This window comes from Haliotis cracherodii, unplaced genomic scaffold (assembly GCF_022045235.1).
Source record: "Haliotis cracherodii isolate W230 unplaced genomic scaffold, xgHalCrac1.p SCAF_10, whole genome shotgun sequence".
Lineage (NCBI taxonomy): Eukaryota > Metazoa > Mollusca > Gastropoda > Lepetellida > Haliotidae > Haliotis > Haliotis cracherodii.
The window spans coordinates 752,465-766,328 of NW_027266265.1; the positions used below are offsets into that span (position 1 = coordinate 752,465).

Genomic DNA, 13,864 nt, shown 5'->3' on the forward strand with positions numbered 1-13,864 from the left:
GCCCCCATAAGTACCAACAAATAATGGTCCACACTCCATTGCCATGAAGTTTCAGCTGAAAGGGAAAATATCCATTCTCATCCCTGATGTGTACAATGGCGGCATATAGCGGCAACACAATCAATTTGAACACAATATTCACTCATGATTTATAGAGATGAACTGTGGTGGTTGACTCATTTAGCCCTGCAGACATGGAGCACAGACTGCATGGACTCACTAGCTGACAACATTCATGTAGTATTGCTGACAGATTCCAAAAAAAAAGAAGCATGAAATACTTATATCCCCCGCCAAAACTACTGCCATTTTCAGTCAAAGTCGTTGCCATGGAAACTCAATTCTTTTTTTTAAATCCCAAACTATCAAAAGGCACCAATTCACCACTAGACCTTTCTACATGCCAAGTTTGGTTAAGATATCTCGTTTTTTTAGTTCTGCTACAGAAACAAAACATGTTGGGGGGTATAATAAATCACTCTTCTTGATAAAATAATAAAATGCTATATGCTGTAAAAATAAATATTTATTGTATAAATATATGTAAAGTAAAGATCCAGGTAGGGTGAGCACTACTCTGACATGGCGCTGACCGACAGCACTGACATTGCTTGTTTGTCCAGGCCCAGCTTCCTCCCGTTCACAACCAGCATGACCGGCAGGTCGACCCGGATACTCGAAAACTCAAACACCTGCAGACCACAAACAAGAGTTCATTCTTTCAGATCATAAAATCTCTTTCAATGCAAATTGAAACTTGTTAAGCTGAAAATACCCTTCCCTCATTAACGAGGGGTTTTGTTAATTGTTTTAGTGTATACAAGACCATGAAGTTGTTAAGCACGCACGCACGCACGAAGACATGAAGACGAAGATCTGGGTTAGAATTGATCTTCAGCAACCCATGCTGGCTTAAGATGTGACTTACAGGATTGATGCATGTCATTGTATCCTAATTGCACACATCAATGCTCATGATATCAATCACTGGACTGTCTGGTCCAGACTCGGTTAATTACAGACCGCCATCATAGAACTGGAATATTGCCGAGTGCGGCATTAAACAACAAACAAATCATGCTAAAATAGAGAGAAGAAATAAGCTCATGAATTTGGTGATATTAATCTTAAGGGTTCACAAAAAACAGTCAAGTGTTAGGATTCCACTTCCAGGATTGAAGAAATCCAAGCCATCCACACTTGTTTATGGTCAGATTATTACGACAACAATGTGTGACCTAGCTGGTAGTTATATCATCCTACCACGTTGCTCATGCTATCAAGCACTCCTTTACTTCCTCGCACCCAGGACTGACCTTTCCTTTGTGGTGGACTTTGACCAACTGAACATATGGGTCTGGTATGGCCACCGAGTCCCCAATCTTCACCCCAGATCCTTTGGCAATGTTGTAGACATTCACGGGGAAGCAGGTCTGGTCTTCATCAACCATGCAGAAAGTACTGAAACAACATGACCATCATTTTGGACTAACCATTGTGTATTCAATTAAGGAAGGTGGGGTGAAATGGGTCCAAGGTAATTGCTCTGAAATAGTGTGAGTGTGTGTCTGTGTCTGTGTGAGAGTCTGTGTCTGTCTGTGAGAGCGTGTGTCTGTGTCTGTATGAGAGTCTGTGTCTGTGAGAATGTGTGTCTGTGAGAGTGTGTGTCTGTGAGAGTCTGTGTCTGTGAGAGTGTGTGTCTGTGAGAGTCTGTGTCTGTGTGAGAGTGTGTGTCTGTGTGAGAGTCTGTCTGTGTGAGAGTCTGTGTCTGTGTGAGAGTCTGTGTCTGTGAGAGTGTGTCTGTGAGAGTGTGTGTCTGTGAGAGTCTGTGTCTGTGAGAGTGTGTGTCTGTGAGAGTGTGTGTCTGTGTGAGAGTCTGTGTATGTGTCTGTGAGTGTGTGTCTGTGAGTGTGTGTGTGTGTCTGTGTGAGAGTGTGTGTCTGTGTGAGAGTCTGTGTCTGTCTGTGAGAGTCTGTGTCTGTGAGAGTGTGTGTCTGTGTCTGTGAGAGTGTGTCTGTGTGAGAGTGTGTGTCTGTGAGAGTCTGTGTCTGTGAGAGTGTGTGTCTGTGTGAGAGTCTGTGTCTGTGTCTGTGAGAGTGTGTGTCTGTGTCTGTGAGAGAGTGTGTGTCTGTGTGAGAGTCTGTGTCTGTGAGAGTGAGAGTGTGTGTCTGTGTCTGTGAGAGTCTGTGTCTGTGTCTGTGAGAGTCTGTGTCTGTGTGAGAGTGTGTGTCTGTGAGAGTGTGTTTGTGTGAGAGTGTGTGTCTGTGAGAGTGTGTCTGTGAGAGTGTGTCTGTGTCTGTGAGAGTGTGTGTGTGTGAGAGTGTGTGTCTGTGTCTGTGTGAGAGTCTGTGTCTGTGAGAGTCTGTCTGTGTGAGAGTCTGTGTCTGTGAGTGTCTGTGTCTGTGTGAGAGTCTGTGTCTGTGTGAGAGTGTGTGTCTGTGAGAGTGTGTGTGTGTGAGAGTGTGTGTCTGTGAGAGTGTGTCTGTGAGAGTGTGTCTGTGTCTGTGTGAGAGTCTGTGTCTGTGAGAGTCTGTGTCTGTGTGAGAGTGTGTGTCTGTGAGAGTGTGTGTGTGTGTGAGAGTGTGTGTCTGTGAGAGTGTGTGTCTGTGAGAGTGTGTCTGTGTCTGTGAGAGTGTGTCTGTGTCTGTGTGAGAGTGTGTGTCTGTGAGAGTTTGTGTCTGTGTCTGTGTGAGAGTCTGTGTCTGTGTCTTTGAGAGTGTGTCTGTGTCTGTGTGAGAGTCTGTGTCTGTGTGAGAGTCTGTGTCTGTGAGAGTGTGTGTCTGTGTCTCTGTGTCTGTGTGTGTCTGCTTGTACTAGTCCGGACTGATGACGATTTATAGTGCTAGCCCACTGAGATACCATGCTGAAGTTCAACATGAATACCCCACTCCAACACTGTATACTGACTCTGAGCAGACCAGTCCTTCTTTAAGCCCCCTTAAGGCCGAGCGCCAGGCAGGGTAACAACAAGTACCATCTTTTAACGACTTTCAGTATGACGTGAACAGGGACGGGGATCGAACCCCGGGTCTTCCATTCTCCGGGTGGACGCTCTACCACTAGACCACGGCGGCAGTCTCTATTGGAGGGAAGAGACTGAATATTGTTTTCACTCACTGCACCCAGACATGTTTTTCAGGACATCCAGCATGTAAATGACAACAATTAGTTTTTCTGGACAATTCTTTTCTACGAGAAAAGAAAATACCAGCCCCCAAACCCCGAATACCACATGGTTCAGCAAGCTCTCAAAAGTACTTGTCTGAGACTTACAATGTAAGGGCTTCCTGGGAACTGATGGTACTTCTCTGAGACTTACAATGTGAGGGCTTCCTGGGAACTGATGGTACTTCTCTGAGACTTACAATGTTAGGGCTTCCTGGGAACTGGCGGTACTTGTCTGAGACTTACAATGTGAGGGCTTCCTGGGAACTGACGGTTCTTCTCTGAGACTTACAATGTAAGGGCTTCCTGGGAACTGACGGTTCTTCTCTGAGACTTACAATGTAAGGGCTTCCTGGGAACTGATGGTACTTCTCTGAGACTTACAATGTTAGGGCTTCCTGGGAACTGACGGTTCTTCTCTGAGACTTACAATGTGAGGGCTTACTGGGAACTGATGGTAGTTGTCTGAGACTTACAATGTAAGGGCTTCCTGGGAACTGACGGTTCTTCTCTGAGACTTACAATGTTAGGGCTTCCTGGGAACTGACAGTTCTTCTCTGAGACTTACAATGTAAGGGCTTCCTGGGAACTGATGGTACTTGTCTGAGACTTACAATGTAAGGGCTTCCTTGGAACTGGCGGTACTTGTCTGAGACTTACAATGTAAGGGCTTCCTGGGAACTGGCGGTACTTGTCTGAGACTTACAATGTGAGGGCTTCCTGGGAACCGGCGGTTCTTCTCTGAGACTTACAATGTAAGGGCTTCCTGGGAACTAACGGTTCTTCTCTGAGACTTACAATGTTAGGGCTTCCTGGGAACTGACGGTTCTTCTCTGAGACTTACAATGTGAGGGCTTACTGGGAACTGATGGTACTTGTCTGAGACTTACAATGTAAGGGCTTCCTGGGAACTGGCAGTACTTCTCTGAGACTTACAATGTAAGGGCTTCCTGGGAACTGGCAGTACTTGTCTGAGACTTACAATGTGAGGGCTTCCTGGGAACTGGCGGTTCTTCTCTGAGACTTACTATGTAAGGGCTTCCAGGGAACTGATGGTACTTGTCTGAGACTTACAATGTGAAAGCTTCCTGGGAACTGGCGGTACTTGTCTGAGACTTACAATGTGAGGGCTTCCTGGGAACTGGCGGTACTTGTCTGAGACTTACAATGTGAGGGCTTCCTGGGAACTGGCGGTACTTGTCTGAGACTTACAATGTAAGGGCTTCCTGGGAACTGGCGGTACTTGTCTGAGACTTACAATGTGAGGGCTTCCTGGGAACTGACGGTTCTTCACTGAGACTTACAATGTAAGGGCTTCCTGGGAACTGATGGTACACACAACTTTCCCCGTCACAACTCGCTCATGGTTAATCTCGGGCTGTAGATCTGACAGTTTGACTTTCTTCAATGTGACAGACTTTCCCTTGGATCCCGTGTAGGACCCCCCACGATATGGACCCAGGTCCTTCTCCTCGTTCATCGACAGGACCAGAGACTCTAACTTCTTCCCCTTCATCTTGCCCTGAAATATTGGTGCATGTATTGTTATGAGTGAGTGAGCATGGTTGTACGCCGCTTTCAGCAATATCACAGCAGGGGACACCAGAAATGGACTTCACATAATGCACTCCTGTGGGGAATCAAACCCGTGCCTTCGCGTGACGAGCGAACGCTTTACCACAAGGCTACCCCACCGCCCCAGTGAAGTATGATTGAATATCCTTGATCTTGCCCTGGAATATTGGTACATGTATCGTTATGATTGAACATCATTTGCCTTGCCATACATGTACCAATGTTAAGTGAGTGAGTGAATATGGTTTTACGCCGCTTTAAGCAATATTCCAGCAATATCATGGCGGGGGACACATTGTACCCATGTCGGGAATCGAAACCACTAGGCTACCCGACTGCCCCAGTGCATTGTTATGATTGAATATCTTTGATCTTGCCCTGAAATACTGGTACATGTATCGTTAGGATTGAACATCCTTTGCCTTGCCATACATGTACCAATGTTAAGGCACGATGTTAGTTACAGGGAGGTCAGGCTAACCTTCTACATACATTATTTTATTCAGGTTTATTCATTTTCTTTTAGTTCATGTAAAAATGAATAAAAAACTGTTTTCCTTTTTAATTCATGTCAAAAACTTTTTGAGATATCGCTGTTTTAAGGAGTATAAAAAGCGGCCATTTTGGATTCCAAGATGGCCACCATTAAGTTAACAATTTATTTGGGGATAATTGCCAAAAATACCACACACTGAATGGTCTCAGAAGTGCACCGACATTTCACTAGCATTTTAAGATTCCTAATGTGATTCAACAATAATATTTGCATACTTGAATGAACATTCTATTCATGGTGAAATAACAAAAATAACAAAACAAGAATAGGCATAATGTATAATTAAGACATTCCCCATAGGCATGTATCTTCTTGTTATTTCTGTTAATGAAACTGAAATGTGATGAAATTAGATTATTTACATTTAAAATACAAGATGGCCACCGTGCCTGACCTCCCTATCAGTAATTACAACCACATTACAACGGTACACAATGTCAGAGACCTGGGCCCACTTGCACAAAGCGATCTTAGCGCTATTGTAAGCCTATGTTAAAGTATGGGAGTTACCATCATCCTAGCGCTAAGATCGCTCTGTGCAAGTAGTCCATGGAGTGTGGCTGCCTCACCTTGGTGTTGATCATGTCGGTGAGCGTGCCCAGAAACTGTAAGAGCTGCGTCTCCTTCTCGCCAGGCTCGTCCCAGCCCGGGTCCAGGAGCATTGCCTGGTTGAACCCCGCGAGGGCTTGTTGGTATTCCTCCTGGTACTGGTAAGACTACAGACAACAGGGAATGTGTGTGTAGTTCACCAATAGTCAAACATTATCATGGCAGAAGTAAATTCTTGGCCAAGCAAGCCATGAGATCATGAACAGTGATCAACTTTTTCAGTCCTATATAATAACTAAAAAAAATTAAAAATAAAACATATAAATAGAGGTTATCACGCGAGTGTGTTTGGGGATGGTAAATATCCTGCATTAGGAATAAACATTGTATTTAGCGAGCCTTGGCGAGCTAAACACATAGTGTTTATTCCTAATACAGGATATTTACCATCCCCAAACACATAAGCGTGATAACCTCTTTATCATAATATTATAATGTCATTCTTTAATTCTGTGCTTCAAAATCGCTTACCCTCTCTCACAAACAATACCGAAACATTGCGAGTTTTCCTGGAATGCGCGCATTAATATTTATTACGTCACAGGGTAAGTGATGTGTCAGTCGGACAGTGACAGTAGCCAATATAGTTCCAACTGAAATCTGTTTCTTATAGTGGCGAAGCAACATATGCGCAAAACAATTGTTTTCAATTGCCTTTCGCGGCAATCCATCGGTCTGTCCGCTAGAGTAACTGCCCTTTGTCAAAGGGAAGCTACTCTAATCCTAGTCTATGAAACGTTACGGCCACGGTCAGACGTTGTTGACAGTCGGCCTGTCCTGTCATAACCTTAAGAAGTGTAGTCAGATGTACACACAGCGACAAAACGAAACAAGGTAACAATTCAAACATATTTCGGCCAAATCCAACTATTTTAATTTGTGGAGAAAGGTTCAAGCCGCAGAGGTCTACAAGCACAGATATGGCTACTGAACCCGCTTGGCTAGGCCTCGTGCCCTCGCAAAATTGTGTCGAAATTTATATCTCCAAAGTTGCCAAAACTTATAAAATGCCTTAGCTACATCACAGTTAGACACTGATTTTCAGTATATCACTGTTCTTTTGATATTGAAAGCAATTATCTCTGTAGTTTATCCATATTCCCGATGGTTAATTATGACTCGATCGCCGAATGACTAGGGCCACGCAATGTTTGTTTAAAAAAACAGTGCAAGTAGTCCCTACTTGACCTTTGATACTTGCATCTCTATCTGCATATGACCCAAACGGATATCGTTTTTATCCGTTGGCTTTATCCTGCCGAGAAACCTACCCATTATATGATATATATATTTTCAAGGTTGATATGAGCTGTTGATATGACTGTATCATCATCACCACACTTACTGTAGCACGGTTGAAGTGCAGGTCGGGGTTCCCCTGAGCAACTGGGTCTCTCTCCTGCAACCAGTGTCAACAGTGTAAAGACGGGGTCTGATAAACAAATGAGCAACATGGCAAGAGATTCCAAACACGTACGAAGAATACCTGCACAAGTCCAAGTACCTGAGTTCAGTTCAACAACCAGGGAAATAACCACAGGCCCCATCAGGGTTTTACTGGATGCCAACTATTGCTTCCAATACACTAAACAAATGTCTACTCTTGACGAGTAGTGGGACGATGCACCGATGCATCTCTGGATTGTAATTTTTACACAAAGAGATTGTAGAGCTATGACTGTCGATGTTACTGTATGGGAGTTACGATCACCTCAGCACTAAGATCACTTTGTACAACAGCATCCTGTTAAACATACTTAAACATAGGCTTATGATCATCGTAATGCTAAGGGGATCGTAACTCTCATACTTTAGCATAGGTTGACGATCATCGTAGCACTAAGGTTATCGTAACTCCCATACTTTAACACAGGCTTATGATCATCGTAGCGCTAAGGGGATCGTAACTCTCATACTTTAGTATAGGCTTACGATCATCATAGCACTAAGGTGATCATAACTCCCATACTTTAACACAGGCTTACAATCATTGTAGTGCCAAGGTGACCGGGACTTCCATACATTAACATAGTCTTACGATCATCGTAGCGCTAAGGTGATCGATTCTCCCATACTTTAACATAGGCATACAATCATCGTACTGCTAAAGGGGATCGTAACTGCCATTCTTTAACATAGGCTTACGTTCAACATAGCACTAAGGTGATCGTAACTGCCATTCTTTAACATAGGCGTACACTCATCATAGCACTAAGGTGATCGTAACTGCCATTCTTTAACATAGGCGTACACTCATCATAGCACTAAGGTGATCGTAACTGCCATTCTTTAACATAGGCGTACACTCATCATAGCACTAAGGTGATCGTAACTGCCATTCTTTAACATAGGCGTACACTCATCATAGCACTAAGGTGATCGTAACTGCCATTCTTTAACATAGGCGTACGATCATCATAGCACTAAGGTGATTGTAACTCCCATACATTAACATAGGCTTACAATCATCGCAGTGCTAGGGTGGAGGTAACTTCCATACTTTAACATAGGCATACGATCATCTTAGTGCTATGATGGCTTAGTGCTATGAGGCCTAGGTGGGTACAGTTTGCGCAGACTTGACGTCCGTGCTGTTTTATTTCCTACTACTACCCTACTCACTTATTTGTACACAGTGGGCAACACTTACCGCCTGGGCATATGCACTCATGCACTGCTTTAAAACCTTCGGGTTCTGACCAGCAGTGAAGAACAGAGACAGGTAGGCATTTCCCAGAATCACTGAAATCAATTAACACAATCTCAGACCTTCATGTCAGCAGTGTTTGAAATTAAAAAAAAATATGCCAGGCTGCCATCAGGACCCACAGTCTCTACAGGCTGCAGGCCCTGACTAAACCCTACAGGCCATCATTTAAAAAGCAGCAGCTTATTGAGACAAACATATTGCACATAGATTTACTGCAGGCCTTTAAGACCTATACAAATGTGCAACTGCAGGCCCCACACAAGACCTATCTGCCATGGGCCTACAGGCCAGCGCTTCTTTCAAACACTGCATGTCAGTCCCATCATTTCATCCTCACAATCTCCAGCGGCTCCATCATCATCATCATCATCATCATCATCATCATCATCCAATACATAATCCACAAACCTGCAAGTATTGAATACAAACTAAACTGATGAACAGTGATGTAATTCTGATCAACATCATCAACTACCAGTACTGAAAAGTGGATTCAATTATAAAGGACAATGTGTCAATATTATAATAATGCGATATATTTTGGGATACCCTTTTCACAAGAAAACGAAGGGTATTTCAATCTAATAAGGATCTTCAATTTACAAACAACAAAGGAAACAACTGCTAATTGTCTCCACACACACAATGAGGTGTATTTAGAGTCACATACACCACGACGTTCCATCTTTGATGTCCAGCTGGATAGCTTCCTTGGCTTTCTCCACACTCTCCTCGATCAAACTCACTTTCTCTGCTGGAGGGCCACTCAGCTGTCGCAAAACCATCGACAAATTCCGCAGGGAGACTTTATTCTTTTGCTGTGGAAGTAGAGAAAAGAGAAGTAAAGAAGAGACACTCTGAAACCTATACTCAACCTAGGCTCATCCTGTACTAAACCTGTACTCAACCTACACCCAACCTATACTCAACCTACACTCAACCTACACCATACCTGTACTCAACCTACATTCAACCTGTACCAGACCTACACTCAACCTAGGCTCATCCTGTACTAAACCTGTACTCAACTTTTACTCAACCTGTACTCAACTTATACCCAACTTATACTCAACCTATACCCAACCTCTATTCAACCTACAATAAACCTGTACTCAACTTATACCCAACCTATACTCAACCTGTATTCAATCTACACTAAACATGTACTCAACCTGCACTCAAACTGTACCATACCTACACTCAGCCTACACTCAACCTGTACTCAACCTGTACCATACCTACACTCAATCTACACTCAACCTACACTTAACCTGTACAATAACTGTACCCAACCTAGACTCAACCTGTACGAAACCTACACTGACCCTGTACTCAACAACCTGTACTCAACCTACACTAAACCTACACTCAATCTGTACTCAACCTGTACTGTACTTAACCTGTACTCAACCTACGCTCAACCTGTACTAATCCTAAACTCAACCTTAACTCAAACTTGACTCAAAATAGTCGACTGAATGGATGAGAGGCCAGTCTCGGTTATTTGGGTGAACGCATGTCATTGTAGTTCAAATGCATGGATTGATGTTCATGATGTCAATCACTGGATTGTCTGGTTCAGACTGTAATTTAGTTGGAATAAAGCTGGCATTAAAAAAGAACAATAAAATAAAGAGAAAAGAAGCTTCCATCAAGCATGCCAAGAGGATTACAAAACACTATGAAACTGTTAGTTTTAAACATATGTGAATCTACACGTGTGAAATGAAAATAATAATAGAAGACGGAATTCCTGTTTACTTACTACTGCCTCGTCAATTCAAAAAGCTATGAAATATAATTATCCCTAAACATGTTAAAAGAGATTATTTGCATCTTATTTTTTAGTCTGTTCATAAGCAACTGAATGAAGTTATATTATTGTCCACAATGTTTAAACTACATCATGGCAGTATGTAAGTAATGGGCAGAAAAACAAACCAGTCGTTGATAATGTTTGTATGTTGTTTAACACTGCACTCGGCCAATAAATAATCGAGCCTGGACTGATAATCCAGTGATTGATATCATGAGCAACAATCCCGGCCATCAGGGATTATGACACTCTCAACCAAGTCACCTGATCAGTGACCATCAAATCATCTTTTGCTGGGGAGTGAGATAATTCACACTGGTTTCCATGGTTACAGTAACACATTCGAAAATAGATTATAAACAATGTATAATTCTTCACTGTATCACTTCTTGGGAACTAGCCATAGTATAGCATGGTTTAAGTGTCACCTGATGATATAAAACTTTGTAATTGACAGGTGATCCAGCTCAATAATCCAATGACTCCATCCATCAAGCCCTATGAGACATATACTGACACTGTATGGTTGTCTCCCCTGAATGACATCACTCACATAGTTGAGGGCTCCAGTGAAGCAGTTCTTCGCTGACGGGATGTTGCCACTTTTCCAGTAACATTCACCAAGATGATTCCAGGCCTCCACCAGCTTTGGGTCGAGTTTCACAGCCTTCGACAAGAGATCCAGGGCCTCTTGGTCAAAGTCTGCTGTCACATTCAGTGCTTTACCTTGCAACATATTTAACATTGCCTTGTTGTTAATCTTGTCTGAAATAAAGAGAAAACATGACTATATATTTCAGTTAATTCACAAAGACTTTTGATTGATTTCATAAGCAATGTCCCATGTAGTTTGGGTACATTGATATGGAGCTTGACCTCCCGATACACTTACTCTCTTGGTTTGTTTGTTTGTTTGTTGTTTAACGCTGCACTCAGCAATATTCCAGCTATATGATGGCGGTCTGTAAAATAATCGAGTCTGGACCAGACAATCCAGTGTTTGACATCATGAGCATAGATCCACGCAATTGGATCGATGACATTTTTCAACCAAGTCAGCGAGCCTGACCACCCGATACCGTTAGTCGCCTTTTACGACAAGCATCTAACTCTCTTGGGCCAGGAATCTTCACACGTGTTTGTGGTGAGTGTGTTTAGCTTCCTGCCAGACACAAAAACTGAAGGTCCTTCCTTCAATGCAATACAAACAATATATACAATGAAATTATGATAAATTTTAGTGACTTTCACTCACTCACCTTTCATCCTGCTGATCAACTGCAACGTTTCTTTTAACTTTGCTTTTACATCATCAGCCTTTTTATGTGATTTTTCCACTCCAAAGTTTTCAAAGTAACGATCTCGATACTCAAACAGGGCATTAACAGCACCCTGTAAACAACAACAGTTATCAATATTCAAACTCTAAGATCATATAGTTTTACCTGTTTATTTACAAACAGATTAGTGGGGATAATAATAATAATAATAATAATAATAATAATAATAATAATAATAATAATAATGTGTGTACTTATATTACACTAGCCTCCATACACTCAGTGTAGGCTCTAAGTGCTCAAATTATCAGCCAAGTCAATGGATCAGTATGCACTCGATTTCATTTTCAGCTCCTATAGGGGACTATAAATCCCAAGCTGTCTTGTCAGGTATCAGAATGGTAAAAGTCCCATTACCATCTCATCCTATGTTATACCCATTTTTACTGCTTGGTGAACAGAAGCATATTTTGATCAAACTCACTTCCCTCAGAGGAAACCACATGTGCTACTTGTGTTTCAGCGTGGGGCATGACCAAAGCCCTATTTAACAACTCTCAAGAGTCAAGCTGCTAAAGGTGCTCACCCATCAAACTACTCTCCATGGCCTTCCTTAATTACCTTCAAATGATTTGTGACCTGTGCACGGTGCACAAGACCACGTTCCACCACCACAGCTTTTAGGATCATTGTCAGCACACATTGTCGTGTGATAGATACTTGTACCCAGGTAAATCAAAATCTATAGACGTGAGAATTGTCACACTGCCCACAGTGTCTATGACAGTCTGTCTATGACCTGTTTAAACATCTCTGCAAAATCCAGCTGCAAACAAGCTATCATCTGAGTATTTACAATGTCTGTGTGATGTTACAACCCCGCTATAGGGCGTGTAATCGCGATAAAAATGACCGTCCGAAAACGTATGATATAGAATGTATGATTTGTACCCCATGTAAACAGATGGAAAACATCAGATTCAAACTGGTTTCAGTAATCTAAACATTGGTTAAATGTCCTAGTGTTATATACCATGAAAACCATTAACTTTATGCACCACGCCTCATGAGTTCTTGTGTGGAATGTTAGATATTCAACATTTTATTTCGTAATCGCACGTTAGGTTATCGCTATTACATGCTATTCCTCTTTCAACAGAAAACGCTGGCAATCACCTCTTCCACCAATTCCAATGATCCCCTTTTATTCTGGTCCCTTCATTTTTCCACCTTTTACTTAATTCACTGTGCAGATTTTGGGTCTCCAACTTCACGCCAAAACGTAAACAAACACATAAAGTTTTAGGCCTACCATTCACTGATGATTTATTTAACAAAGACATGACAACATAAAGACGTATAATTTACTTCTATTTTCTGCAAAGCCATTGCTGGAGTGAGTGCAGCTTCTTCGGTCTGATCAGACCTGTCTGAGTTGCCGGTGTCGCCTTGGTAAATTTCTGAAACTTCCGCCATTTTGTCTAAACAAGTACTCTTAGTACTTTTCAATAGATATTATGATTGTGGCGTTATAAACGTCAAACGAATAACAATTGCCCACCATTGATTGGAATTCACACGTACCTAAATTTATATAACCAAGTTATACAAATCCGTGGTGTTCACAACTATTTTAAATAACAAAATTAAATGAGGTTTGATAAAAAGGGAAAATAGATCTAATGTATTTTGTCTTTATCTCGTGCGCAGGCAATAACACCAATATAGTTTCTATTAATTTCATTTATTATCTCTCTGTTAAAGGCAGCCATCAAACGACACCCAAAGGTTGGAAGACCAAAGGTAACACGTGTTAATACATAAGAATGGCATTCACTATCTTGCACACTACACAAGTGTTACTGCTACCAGCGATGTTTTGTGCACCGAAGAATCAATCGCGTCCCACCCTTTCTTTCTTCTTGTTCACTTTGTGACTTGAGCCAAGTTCTCTCCCCTACGTTTAGGACATTTCCACACGTGGACAAGACTTGCGGTAATTTCGTAACCCAAACGAATTCGTACCCAAGAAAATTCGTCATCCTAAAAAGAAGAAACTTCGTAACCCTATTTCGAATTTATTCGTTTATAAGATAATATTATCGTTGGATTATAGATTTCTAAATGTTCTCTCCTGTTATATAAAATATCGC

General features: G+C 42.0%; 1 protein-coding gene across 1 annotated transcript; it reads right to left on the bottom strand.

Moving 5' to 3' along the window:
• Window positions 1-518: 518 nt before the first annotated feature.
• LOC139444817 (tetratricopeptide repeat protein 5-like) lies at window positions 519-13,187 on the bottom strand. The gene is made up of 10 exons (XM_071225787.1): window positions 13,080-13,187; window positions 11,691-11,823; window positions 10,985-11,196; window positions 9,286-9,433; window positions 8,556-8,647; window positions 7,251-7,304; window positions 5,866-6,012; window positions 4,470-4,687; window positions 1,317-1,461; window positions 519-692 (listed from the first exon to the last, which is right to left on the bottom strand). Exons 1-10 carry the CDS (start codon window positions 13,185-13,187, stop codon window positions 573-575), a joined length of 1,377 nt encoding a protein of 458 aa, XP_071081888.1. The 3' UTR covers window positions 519-572.
• Between the last annotated feature and the right edge of the window lie 677 nt (window positions 13,188-13,864).